This window comes from Halichoeres trimaculatus, unplaced genomic scaffold (genome assembly GCF_033239565.1).
Source record: "Halichoeres trimaculatus isolate MK-OKI-2021-1 unplaced genomic scaffold, fHalTri1.1 fHalTri1_scaffold_15, whole genome shotgun sequence".
Classification (NCBI taxonomy): Eukaryota; Metazoa; Chordata; class Actinopteri; order Labriformes; family Labridae; genus Halichoeres; species Halichoeres trimaculatus.
The window spans coordinates 30,862,117-30,889,647 of NW_027437193.1; the positions used below are offsets into that span (position 1 = coordinate 30,862,117).

At 42.1% G+C, this 27,531-nt stretch overlaps 1 protein-coding gene across 1 annotated transcript in view; it reads left to right on the plus strand.

Moving 5' to 3' along the window:
* brinp2 (bone morphogenetic protein/retinoic acid inducible neural-specific 2) overlaps nt 1-27,531 on the plus strand; it is a 413,075-nt gene that overhangs the window by 244,024 nt on the left and 141,520 nt on the right. The window contains exon 5 of the mRNA XM_074689200.1: nt 22,420-22,525. Within this exon, the coding sequence (XP_074545301.1) occupies nt 22,420-22,525 (106 nt within the window). The remainder of the gene's footprint in view (nt 1-22,419; nt 22,526-27,531) is intronic.

The window sequence follows — 27,531 nt, forward strand, 5'->3', positions numbered from 1 at the left end:
ATCTCTGATGGATTCCTTCCTGTCTCTGATTGGCTCTCCACTCCACATGGTCCCAGTGCTCCTCTGCTACATACTAAACTATACACAAACCGACAGTTTGCTTGTCCTCACGTTAGCCTAAAGATCCGTCGTAGCACTGGGCCATTGATAGCACTACATTTAGCTGGCTACTACGTTTGCTTGTTGTCACGTTTCAAACCGTATGTCTCCATAACTGTACAGATAAATACCTTACCTCAGCGCGTTGTATCTAGTAATAAGTTTTCTTGAACAAAGAAAATTTGTTTAGATCGATTTGGTTCGATTTTGACCCTCTGTCTTCTTTTTTTTTTTTCAGGATCAGATCAGAGACAATCCTAACTTTGTGCTAACTTTATCCTAACTATGCTGTCAACCTGTGTTCTTGCTGCTCTCTGTGTGTTTTCCAGAGTTTCATAAAGCTTGGTAGTATGTTAGATTTGTTTCAACTTGTTGGTACACAAGTATCCCCTCCTAAACAATGACAGAAAGCTCAGTTTGAAGCATCCAGTGCAGCTCCTGCAGGCTGCCGAGGCTGTTGATTATCAGGCACATACGACCTGCTCCTGATTCATTTAGTTTTTTTTTTTTCTCAGGATGAAAAAAGTTCTCCATTTTCTGCTCTGTGAAGTCATCATTTCTATGTGTCCCTGTCAACAGGAGGAGAAAAAAGGAGAGTAGTTTTATAATGCATGATAGGAAATCTCGGAGAAGCACTCTCAGTCTGAGTAACAGCAGCTGTCAGCAGCAAGGACGCACCAATGACTCTCCCAAACTCTTTTAAAGAGCAGAAAGTCGTCCCGTCCGCCCACCTCATACATTCAGAGCAGTAAGCTGATGGAGAAGGCTTTAGTAAAAGCAACTTTAAAACAGGAGCTAGATGCAACAGAATAACATAAAGCAGCCAAGTGAAGCTGCCCCAGAGGTACCGAATTGCCAACAAAGAAAGAAACAAAGTTATCACAGCCAGAGCTCGAGAGACTCTGAGAGGAAACCGACTGAAATTACAAATCAGAAGCTGCTGCCTTCAGGTGAAAACATTTTACCCCAACTTAGTCTGAAATGGAGAAAACTTTCACTGCAGTAAAATCCTGCAAAATGTCCAAATCTAGTGGGGAAATTAAAACTGATTTGAACAACAGATGGAAACGTCCAAGTGGTTGAGCAGCCAACAGTCTTTTCCCCAATTCACAAAAAAAAAAAAAAATGTTTTCTTATAAATTAATGTTCATTATTTAAAATAAACTGAAATGTACATTAAAAAAAGTCATATAAACTTGTTTAGCCTCTGTAGGAAATTACCAGTGTTGAGCATTAATTAAGTTTATAAGGTTCCACATTTAGTTGTATTTTTAAGACTGTGGACTTTCCTTGAGTTTTATTTTTTGGGAAAGCTTGGTTCTTTTATTCCACCACACCTAAAGGACAAATAATGCACTTTTGACTCCTGGGCCTTCTTGGAGGCAAAACATGTGCCAAAGGGCCCTTTTTGGCTGGTGTGCCATTTTTATTACCAATAAACATGACTTAAGTACCCTCAAAAACATGTGAGATTTTGTCAAGTGACATATTTTCTCTTTTAAGATCAGACCGGAAAGGTAATAAACTGCAATTTTAGGGGTTGATCTACGAGAAGGGTGTCAAACTAATGGCCCTCAAGTCAAATCCAGCCCACCAGAGCATCCTTCCACCATTAAGGGGAATAATTTAATCCTCATCCTTTTTAAATTGTGTTCTTACAGGAGAGGGTGTAAGGTCAGGTGGTCAGGATAACTGCACAGACGGGGAAATTAATGCAAATTTAAAATAATTTCAACATCAGTTTTTCTTTTTTCTTTTCTTTTCTTCTTTTCTTTTTTTTTTTTTAATTACCAGGTCAAATATTGTTCAAAAGGTTGCCTGTTGCTGTGTGTCAGCCCCGTGACTGACTAGTGACTAATTCACAGTGTACCCTGCCTCTCACACTAAGCTAGCTGAGATAGGGAGAAAGGTCCAGCTGCAGACCTCCACTCTCAGCCTATTCTCTTGGAGGCTCCACCATGAGACCCCTCCACTGTCAGAAAGAAGAGACATAAGAATGTGAAGTTAAAAAAAATAAATAAAGAAAGAAAAAAAACATTAAATTAGGCAAACAAAGAGTTTACAATTAAATAATTTTGAAATTGGTAAATGAATCTAGATATCTCCATACATACATAATTAAATAAAAATAAGTAAAAAAAAAAAAAAAGCTCGTCACCTGACATCAGTTATATGTTATTTACTGAAGTAGGCCATCTAGCGTCCTGAAGTGGTAATAGCAATAATTTGAGCTATAGCCTGCATGTATGTTTACTTTTATTTTTCTGTTGGAAAAAAAAAATGTCTGTTAGTATTTTTACATTTTGAGTTTCCAGTATTATTAACAGAGACTAACTGTGATATGTTTCTGTGATGAGAGTTGAAATTCAGTTTTAAAACCAAAGTTATATCAATATATGCTAATCGCTAGCATAAAAATGCAATTTCCAATATGGATGAGCATAAAGCTAGCACTATTTTTTTCTGCTTTGCTAACATAGCTAGAGTGTAAAACACATGAGAAAATGAAATTAGGATCATTACACCAAACAAGGGTGGCTACAAATCCATGTTGTGTCATTGGAGACTACCCAACATAACTCTGCAGGCAACTTTTGTTTTAAATCTTTTTACTTCATATCCTGACGTCACTTCCTTGAGACGGTGGAGGAGTGGAGCCTCCAGTCGGCTGAAAGCGGAGGTCTGCAGCTGGACTGTATTGGGGGATAGGCTCCAGCCACCTGCGACAACCTTTAACAGGATATGCGGTGCAGAAAATGATTGAATGAATATGTTATTGCTCAGCTCTAGAAAGCTGTGACTTAATGTTTTGTGCCTTTGTAGACACACTGTGATCTGTAAGTTGCGATGCATATGAAGAAATGATGAACTGAGGCAGATTATTGTAAAATTACTTTTTTAAAGAAATTCCAGGTTGTTCATTTTGTTGTGAAAAGAAAGTTTAATTAAATGTAAACGTTTTCCGAATGTATTTTTTTTTTTTTGCACTGAAACAAAAGGCAACATTTGGAGTTGTAGTTTTTCACAGGATACTATGCTCTGATTTTACAGGTCCAGACCCTTAAATAGAATATTTTTGACATCTCTGATCTGAATGATGTTACCATACCTGTGCTTCGATGATGATCTTCATGATGCAATGCAGAGCAAATGCAGAGCAGATCATTTAGAGCTGGTAATGATGGCTACAGCAGAGAAGGATAATGATTCTCCCTCGAGCATAAACAGCTTTCCATGTCTGAAGTTTCTGAAATGAAGAATGCACCATGCAACATGAAAATACAACAATAGATTGAGAATTTAAAAAGAAGTTATTTGAATAATCAAGTTGTTCAGAACATGTACTCAAACTTTGGGGCTGTTTACACAACAATGGTTTTAGGACAAAACTCAAAAGTATTGCGTGTTTCGACCTCTCATTTACACAGGAAATGAGTTTCAGCCGACCTAAAATGCAAACTTTTGAAAATGGCCTTCAGACTGAGTTTTTCTGAGATAATGCTGCCACCATTGTCGTGTAAACAGTAAGCCTGTGTTTTCAGTGGAAAAACTGACGTCATGCTCCACTTCACGTATGCGCATAAATCAGTCCAACTGTACTGTTGTTACAATCGTCATGGACAACCATGTTGAGCTCGTGCTGCTTAATCTGCAGAGACTGCTGACTGTCTTTTAACAAAATGAGCATCTGTTGCTCCACTTCTGCTCTTAGCATTCACCAATACACCAGATGATTGGCCAAACTCTACTTCAGTGGAAATCTATCAAAAGTCGCTTTCGGGACAAGACAGTTATAGTGCCATCTACATGCCTTACCTCTAATTCACACATAAAACGTGAGCCCCAAGCCGCGGTTTTGGGGCGTGGGCCAATTCACACTGGATGCGTCTCTGGAGCGCAGCGCCCAAAGCAGCTGGATACCAGAGATCACAAGATCATTGGAGAATCACACGCTCCTGCAGGAATCCCACTCATGACAATGTACTTGCATGGTGATAGCATGTTAAACTCACCTGGTCCTCCCAAAACTTTAGCACCTTCAGTCCATGCCTTCTCCTTTCTGTTGGTGTCCTTATTCAAATGATGTGTTCAAGTTTTTCAACTCCAATAATAACTTTCCTTGTCCAAACACTCCACATTATTTCAAAATGACTGGATGCTCTGATAATTTTTGCATCTGATTTCCTGTTTGGTACGATCTCTGCAGAGATTGATGCATTTCTGCAGCTTACTCCGAGTTGTTGGTGATTGCCGCCGGCAGACTGCAGTGTGTGCTGTGTGAATGCAATGATTGACTAGAGTGGTTTCTAAGTACGGCGTAGTGGGCTGCACTGTGCAGCACAGCGCTCATGCTTTATGTGTGAATTGGGGGTTGGACTCAAGAAGTTAGGTTAGCATGTTTTTACATGTTTTTGGAGAAACCCTTGATCTGAAGGATCTTCTTACTATCACTAAAATTTGAAAGTGTTAAATTTGTCCACCACTGAAAAGGATTCGATAACTCAAACTCTATCAGTCTTTCTCTATCTTTAGGTCCAAGGTTTGTGAAAAGACAAAAACAGAGATGCAAATTTTTACACCTTGACAAGTTAACCACCGATAGTGCTAATTAATACAACATATAGGAAAAATATCATTTATATACTAGGAGGTCAATTTAAAGTTTAAAAGTTGTATTCCAGATCACACAGAGACCAGTAAAATATGCCCATTCTCTGATTTGGGGTTTGGGTTGGGGGTCTTTTTCACAATTTGGTCCCACCGGTCATCAAGGAATCAGTTTTTCTGTTTGTTTGTTTGTTTGTTTGTTTTTCAAATAAGTCTTTTTGATCAGTTTTTTTGTTGTTGTTGTTGTTGTTGATGTTTTTTTTTGTTTAAAGAAGTTTCCTCAACACTGCTGTTAAAGCTATGGTGTACGATTTGGAAGCTTTGTACATCTTAATAACACCATTTATAGGGCTGTTACGGTCCTATGGTCCAATCGACACAATATAAAGACCAAAAATAATGAAAAAAATCCATTCAGTATATCTGCTGCAAAGCTGCATACTAGTTGACCAATCCGAACCGATTGGTCCGTAAGTCCATCCAATCCCCTGTCTCCCTCGCTTCACACCGTCATGCCCATGGTTCCGCCTCGTCCTTCCCCACTACCCCTCTCACGTCAGCTAGCTGCTCAGCTACCGAAGTGTCATGGAGCCAGAGAAGACCGAAACCAGGAAGCTGTTACTGTTACCCTCCACAGGGCAGGGAAGAAAACAAAAAAGTTTCAAGGAAAAGGCTGAAGAAAGGAAGAATTATGAGCGATACAGGTGCCAATAGAGACTAAATATTGGAGAAATGTACGACCGGTGGAAAAAGCTGCAGAGGGATTTGGGACTGAAGACTGACGCAGAGACAGCTGAGTTTCTGTTGAACAGGTAATGACTTTGTTTATCACAGTGGGAGATGTCAGTTGAATCACTCTGGTTAGTCTGTGCCTATACTAGCTAATGACTGAACGCTGCTGGTCAGAACAGGAGGCGAAGAAGGGCCATACGAGTTGGGGCGTGGGATCTTGGGACACGGAGGGGAGGGGTGAGTGAGGCTGCGTTTTTCAAATGTGTCTCATCAGCCAAACTGGGTTTCAGATTGTAGACTATAGCTTTAAGAGCTCGCTCATGATGAGTTTCCAACTGCTAACAAGTCAAAAAGTTAATAAACAGATTCTATGGCTGTTTTTTGTTTGTTTGTTCGTGTCTTTTACTGTTTGTGTTGTTTTGCGGCTGATTGTGATCATTCTACATTAGAGACATAAGTCGATGAGTATAATTATATCATAATCATGCTTGAACTCCTCAGGCAGATGGGGTGATTAAAGGGGTCGCTCTCAGCAGGGACAGAACATTCCCCACTCCCCCCTTCAGGTCCAGATGAAGTGGTACAAGTGTTGGCAAATCATGAGGGCCAATGAGGCTGGTGAGACGATGAAGCTAAATAAATCACTGTGGAGAGTTGGAGGCAGATGTAGGGACAGCTTAGCATGACGATACGGATGATGAGGCTGAGGAAACTTGGCAATGATGGAATGTGAATTAACCAAACCAAGACAAAAAAATAAAAAAGACAACGATTAACATTAAAATAAGCTAACAAAAACAACAATATACTCCAAATATACACATATTTACATTTTTTTGTTTGGATGAGAAGCAGAGAATAATCCTTTTAGCTTGTTTTGAGTCCAGTCCAAGGTTTTAACACGTCAATCTGAAGCCTCAAGGGTGCATGGGAAATATCTCTATTTAGAAGTTTGTGCTAATTTGGATTTAACTTGAAAATCTGAGGAGAATGATGTCATTAATCACAATAACTCAAGAGGAATCTGTGTCTGAGCCTTCGTTTTTTCCATACCACAGTTTCCTCTAATGACAAAATGATCTAATTAGATGGTGGAACATGGAGCTGCATACATTTGCATATTAATGATGGAACGTAACAAAACAGAAATTTTTCTCCTCTGAGCTTTAAAATGAGCCGCTGTGACATTTATAGATGTAGACAAAGACTTTATGTGCTTCCTTTAATCCTCTGATGTATGTATTTTTATATTCTCATCAGCATGTGAAGTTGAATATCTGATTTTAATCAAACAAATGAAGAAGTCAACCTGCACATATGGATTTGTTTATCCGTCCGTAATGAAAAGAATGAAGCTGCTTCTCTCCCTGAAGACTGACAGGCAGGTAAATAGTTCTGTCCTTTAGTGAACAGCCAGCGATTCTGCACATCCGCCCACCCACAAACACACTCTTCAAAATTTATGCCTAATAAACACACACTCCAAACTGCACACCCGACACACACACTCCTACTTGTGCTCAGAGAAGAGCATCCTTTACATGCTTTCTCTAAATGAGGATCTGTGGTGTGCGAGCCACCTGCCGCGTCGCTTTCTGCCAGATCGACTCGTCAGGGGAGAGGAAGTGACTCTGAGTGGGAGGTACTTGACCTGTGTCCATAAACGCCTCTGGGCTCCGTGTCGCTAAAGCAGTCGGCAGGAGGTGGGAGGGAAAATGCATTAGCTTTATATCCAGTAACGAAGAGGAGAAAACGCAATCAATTTTTTTTTTTTTTTTTAGACCACAGTTTCTGTTTTCACCAAAGCTTTTGTGGCAGCTTCTTGTTTCTTTGTAAAAAGTCCGAAAGTAGACTTGTGTGATGTGATGGTAGAAGTTTTACCACACTGGAACAAGATGAGCTGGAACCTGCACTCACACACTTTGCTCTCGCTGAAATCTCAGCCTGTAGCAGTTGTAGAGAAACTTTGATGTGGAACAAATGCATTCTATGTACTCCAATCTGCACAAAGTTTTTTTCTGCGGGCTGCTTGTGCAAACACAAACACACCAAGTTTTAAAGTTCCAAGCAGACTTTACCTGGACTTTTTTCACCAAGGGCAGCGTTTGCAACATGTATGTGGTACTTGAGCAGGTGTTTTAGTAGTTCCAGCTCTAAATAAATAGGTGAGCGGGTGGCGTGGAATATTGTGGGGCCACAAACAGAGTTAAGTTTTGTTTCATGTATTTGTTATGGATGCATGTTTCTCCCTTCATTGTCTGCTTGTTTCAGGCCACTGGTTGAGTTTCATCTGGTCCTTGGCCTCTAAAAAGCTCAGTGCTGCTTGTAGCAGTAAGAGACATTTGATTTGGGGGCTGCTGCCGTTTTGAGAGATTTCTGAAATTATGTTGAATGAGTTAAGTCAGTTTTGTGTTAAATTATTTGTTATTATTCACCTTTTTGGTCGTTTAAGGGTCACACTGGCCATCCAAACTGCCGTACTCAAGCATGACCCCCCTCGGCTAGCAGTACAGCCAATATTAACCAGACTTAAAGTGATACTCCGGGATGGAATAAGTTGGGTCCTTTCACAAGGTTTAGGGCTGAAATTACCCCTACAGCAGTGATTTTGTGCAGCAGAAGCCCAGAGCGCTCGCACCAAACACCCCCTCCCTGCTCCTCTGCCGGTTTCCTCTGCACTCAGACGGGGCCATTTTTTACTTGACCAAAAACACAAATAAATGGACTCCCACCCAAAAAATCTGATATCGTTCTGCATTCACGCTTTATTTAGAGAATTTTCAGCGCGTTACTTTCACAAAAAACACAGCTAAATAAGGCTCTAGTTCTCATCGTGTCGTAAAACGTCGCCACAGCTGGCTACGAGGCTCTCGCCGCTTAGTGTGTCAGTCCGCGCACGCGGCGTGCCAGATACAAACAAACGCAGGCAGTCTGCCAGGACGAAGAGACATGATGAGAGCTTATTTAGCTGTGTTTTTGTGTGAACACAGATCAGCATTTATCAATCTGAACGTGTGCGTCGGGTACGCTCAAATCCCACGCCAGGTCTGAGTTCATGAACCCAAGTTTCATGTCAGTGGGGAGCAAGGTACAGTGAGGGAAATCCGTCTGTGGAGGAGAATTATTTGATCATATGAGCACAAAACATTTTAAGAAATAAAAACTGATGTCCTTAGAATAATATTTAGATCCTTGAATAAGATACGACACCAAGAATGTTTCTAACATTTCACTTTACTTCCGCCAATCTATAAAATACTTCGCTATAAAAGAGCAATGCGAGCTGTCAGCTGATTCCTCCCCATAAAAAAAAATAATGAAAAAAATATTAAAAATTTGTTTCCACTATTGGTTTACTTAAAAAATATATGTATAGACACTGTTATGTCCATTACAAAGTCTCCGCAGAGGACACCTCAACAACGCTGGATCAAACTATTAGCTCAGATTTTTGTAAGGAAGCTGTATTTATTACAGGATTCACTGTGAAGAAGATTATTTCACTTCACACAATATTATCATATAAACGTGAACTGTATGCAAAAAAGGAACTATTCCATAACAGAAGATATTCATTTACATGACATCACAACCTATGAGCTCGTCTCGTGGTATTAATAATCATGGTCTACATGTGCGTAGTTGCGCACGATCAACAAACTTCAGCTCCACTCCCTCCTCAGTCTGTCACAGGTTCAGGCTGGAGTCTGCAGCTTCTTTCAGAGCTCAAACACATTTTTAGAAGACAACTTTCCACGTTTCTGAACCTGAACTGAAAAATTCATAGTCCTGTGGCTTCTAATAGTCAGGCATCACAGATTAATTAATCAAGGTATAAATGAAGGCTGTGTAAATAAAATTGTTAAATTCTGCTGTATTTTATTCATTTATTTATTTATATTTATTTCCTTGCAGCCAAGTTTTTTTCTGATTCGCTCTACTTTTTGGACAGCCTAGCGCAGCATTATTTCCTCTCTACCTCAGTTGCTATGGTGTTGTTGATTACCAGCACGGAGAAGTTCCCTTTTTCCTGCAATGTGTCCCTCCATGTCGTAAGTTCTGTGGGTTCGGCCAGCTGAACCTTGAATATTTAGGGGCGTGTTGTGTAAATTACGATTTTTTTCATCGGCCACATTTATCAACACCTGATAAGGCGTACGCTGTGATTGGCCCTGGTAGGTACGTTGCCATAGGATCGTTTTTACACCCAGATCTGCGCCAATTCCCATGCAAGATTGATAACTGAGGGCCAATGTGTGTTTTTCTTATGGGTCCTTTTGTGGACAGTTGTTGGCCCCACAGGGGTACCTCAGGGCAGTGGTTCCAAAACTTATTTGGCTGTAACCCCCTTGTGGAGGAAATAATATTTTGAAGCGCCCCCACACCCACAGTTACCATGTACATGCTCTCAAATAACTACACTCTCAGACATGAGTTTTGCTTGTAAGCATGCAAAACATCATATATTGGAAGTACTGAAAATGACTGAAAGTTTAGTGAAAGGGACTTGTATACAAATTCAAAAATTCCATCTCTTTAACATCATGAGCTATTCTGACATTCCCTCACTTAATGTGTAACTTATGTAATCAGTGTCCCAGTGAGCACATTCCACAGGTGGGATTAAAGGTTTTCCCATACCTGAGCGGTCTACCTGAGCGTATTTACTCTGTCTTTATAAAATCTCTGCCTGTGATCACTAAGTGCACCATCTCCTCTCACTCTGTTCCCCTGTGAATGTGCAGGGATTAGCAGCCAGCACTAATAGCGTTCATAAAACTGATCCTCACCACTTTCTGCACTCACTGGATGGACCAAAGAGATCGAGCAAACTTAGGATGGGCTTTAAAGAGCTGACTCACAGGTGACACCATCAGCTCCATTCACTCAAGCTGAGATAGGAGTACACACACTGCTCTGACCTCTCTCTGCAGCCTGTCTGTTGTGTGTTCAGTCTGAATCAAACCCTGATACAGAGACGTGCTGCTCAACATGTGACTGATTACACAACTGGAAATAGGAATGTCAAAAAAGCTTTTAAGCGCCTAAGAAAGTCCTCTCTTCTCTGCTGTGTTTGCATAATGCACGTTGTTGAATAAACATTGAAAACAAAGTGGTCCAGGCTCAACGATCCTCTCACTGAAGGGCTCTTGGGAGTTTTTAACAAAGGTAGAGATGGGGGTGGCAGCTCTCTGGTGGATAAGCACTGAAGGTTTTCACAAACAAGCACACTTTCTTTCTGCTGTAATACCTCTCTGAAGCTTTCATGGTTTCTACCAAGACAGTAAAAACAGAGCTGTGATGAAAAAAAAAATCCATAAACACAAACAACAACATTCAGACAGACTTTAGTTCTTTTTTTTTTTCTGCAGGATGCTGCTCATTGGGCTAAAGACTTCCTATCCATGGTCATAACAAAAGAAGGGTCATGACCCTGTTGTATCAAATAACATGTCAATGAAAACTAACACCGCAGAACTGAAATTCAAGCAGGTGTTTTTTGTTTGTTTATTTTATTTGTATTTATTTATTCATTCTAATTTATTCATTTTATTTTATTATTATTATTATTATTATTATTATTATTATTATTATTATTATTATTATTATTATTATTGTTATTATTATTTCATATTTATTTATTTTTCAATTTATTTTTATTTATTTATTTATTTATTTATTTTATTTTTATTTATTTATTTATTTAATGTGATGATGATGATGATGATGATGATGATGATGATGATGATGATTATTATTTATTTCATTTATTTTTTTATTTTTTTTGGGGGGGGGGGGGGGGGGGGGGGGGGCAAAATTGTCTACTAGACTCAGTATGAGCCACATTCACGGTCGTCAAGAGTTTAAAGACAAAAATGACATCTGAATTAGTTGTGAAAACCCAACTCAAGGACCAAGGCACATGACTGTAAGATTTAACAAACAGCATGACATTGCAAAGAATTCGGAGGCGTCATATTCAATCTCCACGGCTACTCTCCAAATGTTGTCTTTAAATTGTTGTCTTTGTAGTTTTTATCTCTTTTATTGTAAAGAACCAGGGGCTGGGAAGCAAACGCAATCAAGCAGTCCACCATATCGAATGTTTTGGTATGTGACTTGTCAACTACAAGCATTTTGATAGGTTGGGTGTGTGCTCATCACAAGCAAAACTTTAGAAAAATCAACCTCGGTCTGAAAAAATAAAAGTCGCAGTTCTGCTTAGCGAAACAACATTGCTGGTGTGAGAGCTTGCAGTAAAAAACATTAGGTTAAAGAAGATCAATAATGTGCGAAATATTCACACAAAAAATATACGTCTGGTGTGAAAAGGGTTTTAAAATGAGCAAAAGTATATACAAATCAACCCAAAGCTCTGGAAAAGGAGAAACAAGTAAAACAAAATCAAAGAACTGCTGAGGAAAAGAAAAGTGGGGGAACAGAAACTCTATGTCTTCGAGATATACTTAATAGAAGAGGTCTTGATTAACAACTTGGAACCAAACTCTGACCTATAGACTCTATGATGTATGAACATTGTCTCTGCTGCGTCCCCTGTCTGTTCCTGATGCAGACTAATGAAACCAATGCCAAGGGCCATATTGGAAATGCAGACCCAGAAATGTGAGCTTTGAGCCTCCTGACGGACAGCTGCTGGGTGTCACACCTGTCAGTCACATGAGCTGCACCCAGATCATGGGCAAACCCTTGACCTTAATATCTTCTAAATGCCGTAAAAGATTTTAACGGCTTGGTGTGTATGTGGTTTGAACTAATTCTGTAGCCAGCCACAAGCAAAATGTCGACAAACTGCAACTTTTAGCACTTCTGCAAAGGTTTCATTTGTTTTAAACCAAATCTCCCACGTTTTGACCTCAGGAAACAGACATTTATAAGCAAGATGGACTACATAATGTGAATTCAATCTTAATGACCAGGGATTAAGAGAGAAAGATACATTTTTAGAAAGCTTAAAAGTTGTAGTGAAGGTTCTCACATGACCCTAACTGCCATACAGAAAAAGCGCAGAAGGAAGCTAAAGAGGAGAGTGACAGAGTATGAGCTAAAGCAGGGGGTGGCCAACCTGCGGCTCACGAGCCACATGTGGCTCTTTTCCTTTCGATGTGCGGCTCTTCAATCCATTCATAAAAATGTATAAATAAAGTTCTGAGTAGCGGTGTGCTGATCAATCTAAAATATTGATATACTGTGTTGATCAGTATTTCGGTGTACAGATTGATACTTAAGTTTCAGTTTCTCTTCTCTAGTACAAATTTAAATACGCAAACACAATAAATCTTGCTTCATTTTATGACATTTTGTTTATGTGTGAGAGGAAGTGTTTTTGTAAGACCATGTGTATGATGTGGCTCTCTGTACCACAATCATTTTTGTGGCTCTTGGTCTCTGACTAGTTGGCCACCCCTGAGCTAAAGGTTAAGATTCAAGCTAAAGGCTAACACAGGAGCTTAACTGTAACTTTAATTTAGCTGAAGGTTTAGGATGGAAAAAATAAAATAAAATCTTGGAACTTTTCATGTACAAAAAATGTTCATTAATGCTTTATGGTCTGTTGATTTTTCTCCTATATTTATCTGTTGAGGACCTGCCCATGAAACTTTCAAAAGAAGAAAGTAAACAGACTTTTGGTTGGCATGCTTGGAATAACTCAGTTTGAATTTGACATGCATTAAAAATAAATGTACTGAAACAGTCGTTCCTCTGGATGATGCTTTGCTTTGCTTTGAGGTCACCTTGAGAAATCAGTCTGCACAATCAGACTCTAAAGGAGTCAGAAAATCTTTTTTATTTTTTATTTTGAAGTATTTTGAGCTTCTTTGCAGTGATTTACATCATCCAAAGCTCATCAGCATCCACCTGCACCTCTGTCGACTCTAATGACAACATGAAGCCTTTGAAAATGTTGTTTTAGCAGAGTGCAAACACTTTTAATACTGACATTAATTTGAAAAGGAAACCTCTTTGGCTCCACTGTAAATAAAAGATTACATTAAAGTGAATATAGTCTTTAAAAAAACAACCCCAGATTTCCTCACCCCTCTTCTCTGAGCTCCCTCTGCTTCTGGCCTGTATTTCTTTTTAATCTTTTATTCATCTCTGTGTTCACATCTGAATCTTTTTTTTGAGATGTGCGTCTTCTGAAGCCTCGAAGGCCATCGTCCCTGTCTTACAACAAAAGAGGATGAGGAAAAAGGTTTTTACTGCGGTAGAAACTCGCTCCGGCTGCATCATTTACCAAACCCTGTGATTAAGCAGGCCATGGCTTCATATCCATCTTCTTCTTCTAATTGAACTATCTTAAACACTCACTCTGGAAGTTAGTTAGTTGTTGGGTCCTCGCTCATTCTATCGTAATGTTCTTTGTCTTTCTTCCTTTCTTTCCACTCCATCTTTTTGAGTTTAATCTCCCGTCCTGCTTCTTTTCTTTAATTAGCAGCTCTGATCACCACAGAGTCTTACACAACACGTCTGCTGGATGTTGTTTTCTATCACACTTTCCAAGATCTTCATCTTGGATGCTCTGATATCCAGGTCAGACATTTGTGCTACGATAAATATTTTATTGACCTTGATGGCAGAAACTTCAGACATCACTTCAGCTCAGAGAGAAACTTGTTTTTTTTTTTTTTTTTTTTTTTTTTTTTTTCTTTTTCAAGGAAAAATATTCAATTGAGTATGACATTTTTTTGCTTTTGTTACCGTCTTGGTACAGAAATCAGAGCAAGGCTGGATGAAAAAAGCTCAAAATTAAAACAGAGTCTACAAACCACAGTGATGTTAAATGTTTAAAGATATCAAGCATCCAAATGGGTCTTTTGTTTTTGTATTGTTGCCTCTCTGACTGAACTGGATTACTTACTTATTTTGCTGAATCCATTTCCTTTAACAAGCTTCCATTTTTCACTCTTACAGTGTGCAGCTACACTTTAAAGTCATTGTGAAAAGAAGCAATGCTGCAGGTGGGTTGGATTAGATAGAAGCTGTAACAGCTGTACACAGCTGTGTCACCAAACAAAAGGGTTGTTAATGTGATTTAATATCTGGATAATCCTTGTATACACTTGATCAGAGTGTTTCCTCCTGGGTTGGGGTAAAACGATCCTCACTGTGTTTATCTGATCCATTCAATACACTAAATTTGCACTTTTGTTGTTTGAAAAATTTATCAAAGCATGGCAAAACAAACCTGAGGCCTGTACTCCGAAGATGATTTTTTTCTTATCTAACCTCAGATTTAACCCTGGATTTTCCCTCTATGACGCACGTCTTACCTGGATATATCAACTTGTGCTGAATTGCGAACCTGATCCAGAGCAGGTTTTGGATAAGAGATCAAGGAGAATAAAAGCACCATCTCCAGACCAATAAGCTCTCTAGGAAAATGGTCCGGCCACTTTAAGGAGATCAGACCTGCCCGCAGGCCACATCCACCCCTTTGTATGTCCCTGACCGGCCCACGCGAGGCCAACCATAAACCTAAAACTTGTGCGAGTGCATGTGTCTTAATACTCCATCTATCACGGGCACTGTGGAAGACATTGTGGTTTGAATTCTCCCTCTCTTTCTCTGGCTCAGTCAGTCTCCTCCACCTGAACTCTCTGCTGTTCTAAAGAGAGAGCGCTGGCGCGTACATGCGCAGAGCATATCTGCAGCACACACCGAAGACTGACAGAACTTCACAATGACAAGCGTTTCACTATTTTAGAGTCAGTCCCTCACTATAAGATTCACGCTGCTCTAAACTCTCCTTATTGAAAAGGATGCGACGTTAGCGCAGAGCTACGTCAGTTTAACTCTTGGCATATCTTTTCAAAACCAAACAGAAAGAAAGAAAACAGCTAAGGCTCTGAAACTCTTCAACCACCAAGTGCAGCACAGTTATGTGTCTCTGTGTCTGAGGTGTGTGGCGAAAAGCTATCTGATAATGCCACGGTCCCAAGTAAGCATATAGGCTATTTCCGAAAGAACCACCCGATGCTTCAAAACAAGAAGGTGGACAGTCTTGTTTGCCTGTGTAAAAACATGGAGAAATAGCCTACTTTTGTGGGAAAAACCACAAAGGAGCGAACCCTCAAGGCTAGCTACCATGTTGCTGAACTTGTTGCTGGATAAAAATGTTGCACACTGTAACAGAGTCATTAATACCACCTGCCTATAAAGCTATTATTAAGGGGGTGCTTGGCTTTGACGTGGTAAAAGAAGTCAGGATATCAGCTTTGTGTTCAACTGAACAGGCCCAGGTTTCGCAGTGTGTGAGTGTGAGAGACTATTGTTATTACGCGACAGAGTGTTGTTTTTTAATACTTTTGTTTGGTGGTGTGCCGTGGGACTTCTTCAATATTAAAAATGTGCCGTCGCTTAAAAAAGGTTGAAAAACACTGTTCTATATAATGCCCAAGTACGGGACTTGATTGACTTTGAATAATAGAGCTCACAGAGGCATACTTAAAATTGGGGGACAATCAGGAGAAATCACAAGCCAAGAGACCAGTGGGAGAAAGGGTTAAAAAATGAGAGACTCCCTCCATATTCAGGAGTGTTGGCAGTCTGTCAGCACTCTCCATTGGTAAAAGTGAGTTTATGTATGACACAGATTGACAAAGACAAAAAGACATTTTCTCTATAATTTTAGGATTTAATAATTGCGTTTGTTTTCCTATTTGACCTATACAACACAATTTCACATAACCTAATATAAACATTTATAGAGTGCTTTATTATTCTGATTATCAGTACCAGCTATTCAAAATATTTAATTTAGAGCATTTTACAATGAAAGAAAGTTGGTGGCCCTCTGACACAATTCAGGTTTCTCATGTAGCCCCTGGTAAAAATGAATTGCCCACCCCTGCTGTAGATGGTGCATGGATTGTGAGAGAAGCACTTAGAAGAGATAGAGTTTTTGGGGATAGATGTAATCCTTTAGATGTCCCTCGATGACATCCTGTATGAAAGATACAGATTTTCATCAGATGGACTGAGTTACATTTTTCAACTGATTGCATCATATGTTACAAATGTAACACATCACAGTCAAACACACCTGAAATAATGAAGTTAATATTAATAGTCACACATGACAGAGCAGCAGAAACATGAAATTATAGAGCGTATAGCTACTCGTGCTGTCACAGCAAGAAATTTATATTCCAACACAAAATGTGCCGGGGGGGGGGGGGGGGGGGGGGGGGGGGGGGGCTGAGGCTTAAAAGAAGTCAATGGAAAAGAAAACCCAAAGAAAGGACACCGTGGAGGCACTTTGCCCCAAACATCTGTGCCGTAATAAAGTGAAATGGAGTGATCAGAGCGCTGTCTGTTTATACTGTTTGATAAATTAACTTTGTATCATCTCATAAACTTACACATCAATAGAGTCATCAATTTTCTGCCAGCATTCCTTCCTTCCTTTGCTGCAGCTTTTGCTTTTTGTACTGGATGATATGTTTGAGTTCTCTGTATTTCTGAGAAATAATCATCCAGGGTAAAGTAGGGTGCTATGCAGGGTTTCTTCCATTTCTACATGTTTATGATTTGTCAAGTACTACAAACTCCGCCCCTTTTATGTGAGCACACACTGGTCAAGGGTGAAAAGCCTGATATTGATATTGCTGTCTTTAACTCTTTTGGTTATTATATCTTTGAGGGGGATAATCTGATATTTTAACAGCTTTATTTGCTGAAACCTGTAATCAGATTGATTTTAATTTGGTTTCAGAAAAAAAAAAAAAAAAAAAAAAAAAAAACTGCAGCTCCAACCACAGCTTGTGTTTATTTAACTGATGGGTTGAAACATATACTTTTCAAGGCAGACAAAATTTGTAGTGAACAGGAAACTGGAAAGTTGTTGTTTTTAAAGATGATATAGGGAGAATCTGTTTTGATTGCACTCCTGCGCCACCTTGTGGCCCGGAGTCTCACTGTCGTAAATTACTTTTAGCAGGGTTTGTGTTTGTTTTGGAATTCAATGGAAATCTGCTTGAAACAAATTTTCTTTGTTCAAGACAACTTTTTACTGGATACAACTTGCTGAGGTAAGTTTGAAACGTGACATCAAGCAAACATTGTAGTAGCTGGCTATATGTAGCGCTATCGTCAGCCTGGTGCTCTGGCGAATCTGTAGGCTAACGTGTCAACAATTAAACACTGTCATTTTGTATGTAGTTTAGCAGCCGTTTATATTTAGCGCAGCTGGCAACCTGTTGCTCTAAGACATGTCTGTAATGTGTAACAATAGTGAATCCTGGTTATGTCCTGCCAGTCATCTACCAAGCAGAGCTAACTTAACCTCACTCTTCATTTTATTGATAGACTCTCAAGTTTGAACAGACCACTGCAGAATAACTGCTGACTGTGGGTTGGAATGGACATGATCGCAAACAGTTTAGCCCGGTGTTATAGAGTGATACAACACGAGCTAAAGGCTAATCAGCCCTTAGCCCAGGCTTCTGTTCCCCTTTACCCTACTCTTCTGAACCCCAGAAAACATTTTCAGCAGAGAAAAACACAGATTTCTGTGTTTTATTTCTTCTCACTACTAAACTTCGTCAGCTGGCGTGGTGTTGTCATAGAGACCTAGACGTGACGTAAATCAGTCAGGTCCTGGTCGACCCAAACTGTAAGCTAAGAAGTTGCAATTTAAAACAACCTGTAACCAGCAATATTGGTGCTGATAATCTCATTTTGAAGTGATTTACGATCAGACATATATCTTGATGGGAAACTTTTTCAAGATCACTTTCAAACTCCTCACAGGGTCTTTAAGTAAATTTGGCCAACTGGTTGGGATTTTTTTTTTTTTTTTTTTTTTTTTTGTCCAATGCGTATTGATTGAGTCCTAACCAGAAAGTTGTGATGGTTTTATAAGTGAGTATAAATGATTATGTCCTCGTGACACAGCAACCACTCAGGAAATGATCCTCTCCTTCCTTCCATTTGCAGGGCTGTTGTGAAGATCAGTTTATAGCACACCTGGCTTTATTTTTATAGCACTGATGGGGGATGTCCAGTTGTGCTGAGCTGCTCAGACAGATCATTAATAATTAAATAACAACATGATACTGTATTCGGCAACATCCCCTGAAATCATAAGGTCCATCCTGCTCTTTTTTTTTTTTTTCTTAACCTCAACACAATTTTATGGACGGCCTTAATTCTCCACTGTTTAATATTTCAGAGGATACTAAGTTCATACAGTTCATGGTTCTACATTATTAATAAATAAGCACAAACTCCATAATGTCAGACCTGGGGCAGCATTGTTTGTTGCTATCCTTGGTATTAGACAAAATATAATGTCCCTGAGTTGAACAGTGTGGATACCTCAAGGCAACATGACACACACACACACACACACACACACACACACACACACACACACACACACACACACACACACACACACACACACACACACACACACACACACAGTGAGAGTAGGAGGAAGGGAGCACAAAGCATCTGCAGACTTTCTGCTTTAATATCAAAAAACAAAACTTTATTTGCATAACTTTCTGTTTCTGAATATTGATCGAAATAACTCAGCAAATCCATGAGCTACTTCTGTAGTAAAACTATCTGTAACAGTGGAAAGACTGATTTACAACTGTAAAACTATCACGGAGCAGTTTCAGGAGTGCTAAGCCGCTGGAGCAGGGGTCTGAAACTCAAAGTACCTGAAGGCCCCTGAGCATCTAGTGTTGTAACTAAGGGTCCACTTCCACTGTTTGAACAGCTTTCCTCCTCAACATGAGTTATTTTACAGTCATATTTGTCTTTTCTTGCTGAATGCTCGCTGTTAGACACCTGAGAGGGCTTCCTCTCAGACAGCTGGGCCACGTTTGCTCTGAGGGAGGTGGTAGTTTGAAACCCTCAGTATGACTTAAAGACAGACATCATTAAATCTGGACCTGTTCTTTGCTTTGACTCCTTTCTGCTCTCTGGAACACATTTTGTTGCCTTGACAGCTCTCGTGTCCACTCATCTCCCTGATACTTTGAATACTGCTCCACATTTGGTTGGCAGCATCACAATTTTCTTTAAATGTTTTTTTTTTTTTTTTTTTTTTTTTTTTTTTTCTGTGACAGGTTTAGGGCAACTTTAAAGAAAAAGATTAATAAATTCACGAGACTGGAGACATAAAATTACAAGATAGCTAGACTATCAAAAGAACAGCAGCTGCCTGTACAAAAATTTAAGAGACTAATCAGGTAAGTGTAGGACTTTTTTTTCTTTTAAAGTTTTGACATTATTCTTGCAATTTTACATTTTTTGATCTTAATCCTCCATCAAGCTTTTTTGATTTTCATTTGGGTTCACGCTGTGATAGCCTGTGTTAGGGGTCATCTTAGAAATCAAGTGTTTTTTTCCCTGGTCCTGAAAGCAGACCAGGCCATGAGCACAGCTTACCAGATTTCACTATAAATCAAGTGGTGGGTGTTGGAAATGAGGTGAGGTGTATGACATATATCTAAGTGTCAATTCTACTGTTTTCCCACACTGCCTTACAGGGTACCTTTAACCGTGCACTAAGTCATTTTCCCACACTGCTATCCTGACAGGGTACCTCACAGGTATAGTTTGTCACTCAAAATGATGTCTTAGCTCTAAATTTCCCAAATACTTAAATTACTTCTTGTTGGAGATGTGATGCTATCAATCTGACCAAAATACTTTCAAATTATTAATCTGACTCCATTCTCCTCTCACCTCTTTCCGCGCAGTTCGTTGATGGGGAAGGATCAGGAGACGTCCTGGTTCTCAGTTGAACACAAATTTATTAACAATAGGTCAAGAATATGCATTTACAGAGATCTCTGGTGCAGCCTCATTTCCCTGTTCCCTACATGTTGCAGAGACAGTTCATAAGACTGAACATGACTCTCTCTCTCAGCACCAACATATAGTCACTAACAGAGTTTCTCTAAGGAATGTAGGTTGAGTCATCTTCTTATTGGCTCCCCAGGTGTTGTCCCCCTCTGATTGGCTGCTGGCCGTCTTCTGTCTCTGTCTGTGACTGGCATTCATCAAGTGGGTGATCAGGCCCCCTTCAATTATCTGTAGAGACACTGTTAGAAACACATCTCTTGCTTCCTTCCTTCCTTTAATTACTTACTTTCACTCGTCACTTCGACTGAAACACCTCAACTCCAAAAAAGTAATTGCATACGCGCGTTATTCGTGTTACACAGTTACTTCTTTTTATTATTGGGTATAAACATTAACTTAACTTGTGGTCACTCTCTACTCTGGGTGCTCCATAAAATCCCAGGAATCCCCAGCCCCCCTCAAGTGTCTTGCAATGCATACCAACAACAATGAGCACATCTGTACAACCAAGTTCGTAAAAGCACATCTGTCTAGTATTGTTAATAAACAACATGTCTTCATAGGCTATATATTCTTTCATGGGCTGTGAGTTTAGCCCCATTTCCACCAAACAGTTCTGTTTCGTTCATCTTGGCATGGCACGTGTTTTATGTAATTTCCATTGACTAATCCCGGGGCAGATCCTCAAATAACTGAGACATCCCACTTTTGGTACCCTTCTGTTGGGGGGCCAGACATACTGATCCTACCCTAGAAGGTGGAGCTAGAAACTCTGCATTCCATTGATTGGTTGAGAGAATTGTCACAAACAAAGCTTGAATACACTTTGTAACAAAAAGCCACATGCCAATCACAAAGAAGGCCAATTACTGCAGTGTCTCCAATTGTTGCTCTTTGTTTACTGTGTTGCATTTTTTTTTTTTTTTTTTTTGGATTTATTAGCAGGGTACAATGTGTCACGCTGGTATGACGTCACACTATTTTTTAACTGATGTTAATGCAATTGGCATCCAACTTACACACTGCCTACCACGAGGGGGGCACGGTTGGCTGTGGAAACACAAGCAGGACCAGGCAAAACCAAGCCAACCTGTACCAGGCTGTCCTGTTTTAAACTGGACTGCTTGGTGGAAACGGGGCTTTTGAGGCCCCTGCTCTGGAGAGATTTTGAAACAGAGTTTCTGGCAAAAGTTAAAATCTTTAAAACCTCTCATTCACTGAATGATACTGACATGTTTTTTCATGAATTTCTATTCACAGACATAACACTTAATGACTTGTTTTCCACCAAGAAATATTTCAGCAGATGAAAGTGGGAGCATGCTGTTTTCAGAAATTTGGTCATCACAGTTGTCACACAATACAGTAACAATAGGAAAGTCATCATAACAGGGATTATTAAAAAAAAAAAAAAAAAAAGATTGACTTTGTTGTTTTATTTCACCACTTGAAATTGGGAAAGCACTGTAAAATGAGTCACAAATTGATGGACAGTCAATAAGGAGGCTCATCTTAGCTGTACTGTGTACATAGGATGTGTGGATTTTACAGAATTTTCTGGGTAAATCCAACAGTGATAGCTCCATAGAAAGCAGCATTTTTAACACATTAAACATTTTAATAAAAGGTTTTTGTAGTCATGAAACCAACCAACACCTCTGGTCCCCAATCCTTGATCTCAGGTGCATGTAAAGGAGAGGAAACAATGATACAACCCGCCTCCTGTTGATGCTCCCAGCAGCTGAAATGCTCCACACTGACGGCAGCCTTCCCTCTGTGTCTCTGATCCTGCTTTTCAAACTTCTCTCCAACACCTGCGCTTGCTTTTCTTTCAAACTTCTCTCCATATTCCCTCTCCTCCGCCGCCGTCCTCCGCGAGACAGCCCGCACATTGCAGCCAGCTGTGGCTGCAGGTGTGGGTGTGTGGCAGCAGAAGATGGCGATAGTTGTCTCTGCTGTCAGAGGGCTTTACCACATCCACTCCCACAGCTGCCTTCGCACGCTGCGCCTGCCACAAGCTGCATACTTCACTGCAGGAAATTGGAACAAACATCTGCCTCGTACGCTGCTAATGTAGCGTTATAAAACAGAAACATATTTCTTTTAAGGATCTCTTCCTCTTCTGTTTCCTAGGTTACAGAAACAAGGACCGGCCCTCTCGGCTGCAGCAACTATGACAGTTTGGATTCAGTCAGCTCGGTGTTGGTGCACAGCCCTGAAAATAAGATCCACCTGAAGGGTGAGTAAACACACACACACACCAAGTCAAGCATGCATAGCAATGTACATTCTCTTATGTATGTCCATCTCAAACACACACACACACTCACACAGTCACCTCCCTGAAGAACAGGTCCCCCTGAAGGAATGAGATTTTCTGCACACACACACACGCCTGAGCACACACTCCATCTAGCACCCTGCCAAGCCTCTCACCTCCTGTGTGTAGTAGTTGGCCGGGATGACCCTTTACTTTACGCTGCAGTAGTTTATGTGTCTGTTCTGCTTGACTGGATGTGGTCTCGTGGGGAATCTGTTATGGACACTGTGTCTGCCCACACTGACCCCAACACAACACCCACGGCTGCACCTGGACCCAGGACCACGGGTTGGTTGATGACTTCTGCTTTTCTTGACTCGTGCTCAGTTTGATAAACTCAAACCAAATCATCACAGAGAGTCAGGTGATACGTGGGTTCATTCCCTCACTCTTCATTTCCAGAGATTTGTGCACAGCTGTGCTGCAGGTATAACAGAGCTCCAATTACTCTAACCTTTTACGATCAGCGTTAAAATATGAAATGTTTATTAGGACACTGGTGGGATGCCAGATTGAGTTGGAACAGAGATCTCAATGTTTTTAAAGGGGGTTTACTTTATAAATATGACAACAGGTTAAAGCAGAATGAGGTGGCAGTAAAATCGACATTATCATTGTGAGCCAAAGCAGTAACAAGCTGACAGTGTTAATGTGACACCTGAATCAGCCCTGTATTAGTTTAATCTAACACTTAAAGAGGGGGTTTACTGCTCCCCCAAATTTTACACATAAAGGTAAAGTAACATTACTGGATGTTTAGACTGGATGTTTGGCTTTTGTGCATATGTCATGACACGCCTCAAAAAACAATGTGTCAAGGGCACAGACAGGAGGACTCGAGGCGCAGGAGTCAGAGTTCAATCACAGGTCTTTAATCCAAAAATAGGTCGGTACACGGGAAATCCAAACACAGGCAGAGGTACAAAATCGGCAGGCAGAGGGTCAACGAGAAAGCTAGAAAAGGGTCAGAACACGAGAGATCAGATACGAAGGAACGCTGGAAAACCAAAGTACTACTTGTGATAATCTGGCAGGGAGTGAAAGGGAGACCAGGGTAAAATACCCACAGGGAGTGCCCAGAAAATAAGACACAGGTGAAACACATTAGGGAGGGGCCCGGTGATCAGCAGTGTGGGAGAAGCTTGACAGGAACTGAAAAAAGAAAGAGACACAAGTTAACAAAATGAAACAGGAAGTGGAAAATGAGCGAAAAGGTAACAAAAGAAACTTTACAAACTGGTGGTCCTGATAGTACCCCCCCCTCAAAGGCCGGCTCCTGACGGCCCCGGATCCTGTGGGTGCCGGCGATGGTAGTCTCTGATGAGGTTTGGGTCCACAATGTTGGAGGAAGAGACCCAGGACCTTTCTTCTGGACCGTACCCCACCCAGTCCACCAAGTACTGCCGACCCCGCCCTCGTCGGCGCATAGCCAGCAGTCGACGAACTGTGTAGACTGGTTCGCCATCCAGAATCCGAGGAGGAGGGGGGGGTTTGGAAGCAGGCATCAGAGGGCTGGACCTGACTGGCTTCAGCTTGCTGACGTGGAAGGTTGGATGGACCCGCATGGTACGGGGAAGTTTGAGTCTGACAGCAGCAGGGTTTACTACCTTGGTAATAGGGAAGGGCCCCACGAAACGAGGAGACAGCTTGCGGCAGGCCTGCCCAAAGGGAAAATCCTTAGTAGAAAGCCAGACCCTTTGGCCAGGGCGGTAAACAGGGGCAGGTGTCCTCCTACGATCAGCAGACCGCTTGTAGGAAGTTGAGGTTAGTAGAAGGGTCCGACGTGCTCGTAGCCAGACCAGACGACAGCGACGAACCAGAGCTTGGGCTGAGGGAACTCCAACCTCAGGTTCCAGTGCTGGGAAGAGAGGAGGCTGATACCCGTAGACACATTGAAAAGGAGACATGCCAGTAGAGGAGGTAGGCAGGGAATTGTGAGCATACTCCACCCAGAGAAGTCTGTTGCTCCAGGTGGTGGGGCTCTGAGAGGCGAGAATGCGCAGCCCAGTCTCCAGCTCCTGATTTACCCTTTCAGCTTGCCCGTTAGTCTGTGGGTGATGACCTGAGGACAGGTCGGCTGTGGCCCCCAAGAGGCGGCAGAAAGCCCTCCAAAACTGTGCCACGAACTGCGGCCCCCGGTCGGACAACACTCTAAGAGGGAGACCATGGAGACGGAAAACATGTTGCAAAACCAGCTCAGCCGTTTCCTTGGCCGAGGGCAACTTTGACAGAGGTATGAAATGAGCCATCTTGGAAAATCTGTCCACTACAGTGAGAATGGTGGTGTTACCTTGAGAAGGTGGGAGACCCGTAACAAAATCCAGAGCTAGGTCCGACCAGGGACGACGAGGCACAGGAAGAGGGCGCAACAGTCCAGCCGGGGGTCTTCGGGGGGTCTTGTTCTGAGCACAGACAGGACAGGCATCCACAAACTCCTGTATTTGTTTCCGAGCGTTGGGCCACCAGAACCTCTGGCCGAGGATGAACTCCGTGCGCCGTGCTCCAGGGTGACAAGCAAAGTTGGAGGAGTGAGCCCAGCTGATGACCTGGCCACGAAGCTGGGGGGGAACGAATAGTCTGTTAGGTGGCAAACCTGCTGGAACCTCCTCTGAAGACGCTGCCCTTCTGACAGCTTCTTCAATGGACCAGGTGACGGCGCCCAGGAAGCAGGAGGCAGGGAGTATAGGGGTCTCAGTCTTGGGGTTAGAGTCTGGTGAGAACAGTCTGGAGAGGGCATCTGGCTTGCCGTTCTTGGCACCTGGGCGATAAGAGAGGGTAAACCGAAAACGTGTGAAAAATAGGGCCCACCTTGCTTGTCGGGAGTTCAGTCTCTTAGCTCGTTGGAGATACTCAAGGTTCTTGTGATCCGTCCACACCAAGAACGGCAGCTCCGCCCCCTCCAGCCAATGTCGCCACTCCTCCAAGGCGACTTTAATCGCCAGCAGTTCCCGATCTCCTATGCTGTAGTTCCTTTCTGCAGGGGAGAGTCTTTTAGAGAGAAAAGCACATGGGTGCAACTTGTTATCTCTCACCGCCCTCTGGGAAAGAACTGCTCCAATGCCCAAATCAGAGGCGTCGACCTCGACGACGAACTGAAGCTTGGGGTCAGGCAGCACCAGAATGGGAGCAGAGGCAAAGGCGGCTTTCAGCCGCAGAAAGGCTCGCTCAGCAGCCTCACACCAGAAGAAGGGCACCCTGGAAGAGGTCAGAGAGTGGAGGGGGGCAGCAACAGAACTGAAATTTCTAATGAACTTTCTGTAAAAATTAGCAAAGCCCAAAAACCTCTGAACATCTTTTCTCTGACTGGGCGTGGGCCACTCAGCTACAGCTTTAACCTTAGCAGGGTCCATGGAAACCTGTCCTTCAGCCACAATGAGGCCCAGAAAAGAGACTGAGGTCGCATGAAATTCACACTTTTCAGCTTTTACATAGAGATGGTGGTCTAACAGTCTCCTTAACACAGAACGAACATGGCAAATGTGAGTGGCTTCATCAGGAGAAAAAATCAAAATGTCATCCAAGTACACAAATACAAAGACATTCAAGAATTCACGGAGAACATCATTTACAAGAGCCTGGAAGACAGCAGGGGCATTAGTAAGTCCAAAGGGCATAACCAGATACTCATAGTGTCCAGAGGGAGTATTAAAAGCAGTCTTCCACTCATCTCCCTCTCTGATGCGAACCAGGTGGTACGCATTACGCAGGTCCAGTTTGGTGAACACCTTTGCCCCCTGCAAGAGTTCGAAGCCAGAGGAGATGAGGGGCAGAGGGTAGCGATTCTTAACCGTGATGTCATTCAGCCCCCTGTAATCTATGCATGGGCGGAGTGACTTGTCCTTCTTTTCCACAAAGAAAAATCCCGCCCCTGCAGGTGAAGAAGAGGGTCTGATGAGGCCAGAGTTGAGGGCAGACTGAATGTACTCATTCATAGCACGGGTCTCAGGGGCAGAGAGAGAGTACAAACGACCCTTGGGAGGAGCAGCGCCAGGGAGCAAATCAATTGCACAGTCGTAAGGGCGGTGGGGGGGAAGGGTAGAGGCCTTAGATTTATTGAACACCTCCTTCAAATCATGATAGCAGGGGGGAATCTTAGCCAGGTCAGGGCATTCAGAATCAACGGGTGGATCAGCCTCAGGTTGAGGTACAACAGGAGCAGAAAAACAGCGGGGTTCACAATTGGAGCCCCACTGTGTGATGGCGCCAGTGGACCAGTTCACATGGGGATCATGTAAGCAAAGCCATGGGTGACCAAGAATGAGAGGATGTAAAGGGGCCTGATATAAGTGGAAACTGATAGTTTCAGTGTGAGAATCAGGGAATGTGAGGGTTACAAGAGAAGAGTAGTGGGTCACCTGGCACAGAAGGCGGCCATCGAGGGCGCTGGCTTCACGGGGTGTTTCCAGAGGCAGCAGAGATAATTTCAGTCTCTCTGCTAAACCGTAGTCCATAAAATTAGCGTCAGCTCCAGAATCAATTAGAACTGGGTGGCTAAGAGAGAGAGAAGGAGACTTCAGTTCAACAGAAGTGAGTCTGCGAGGGGTGGAAGAAGGGACCGAGGTTTGACTCACCAGGATGGGTCTCGCTTTTCCTCCTCCGCCCGTCTTCCTCACGGGGCAACTGGCCAGGAAATGACCGGGTTGGGAACAATATAAACACACACCGGCCTGGATGCGCCGCTGACGCTCCTCAGGGGAAAGTCCTGTCCTTCCAAGTTGCATGGGTTCCTCAGCAGGAGCCGAAGGAGCCGGGGAGGCTGATGACGCGGGACGCCGCCACGCTCCAGACGCAGCCCACTCTGGACGCAGAGAAGGAGACGGATGCTCACGGGACTTATCCTTTTCCCTCTCCCACAGCCTCTTATCCACCTTGCATGCCAGGGCGATCATCGGTTCCAGACGCACGGGCAGATCCAGCGGCGTTAG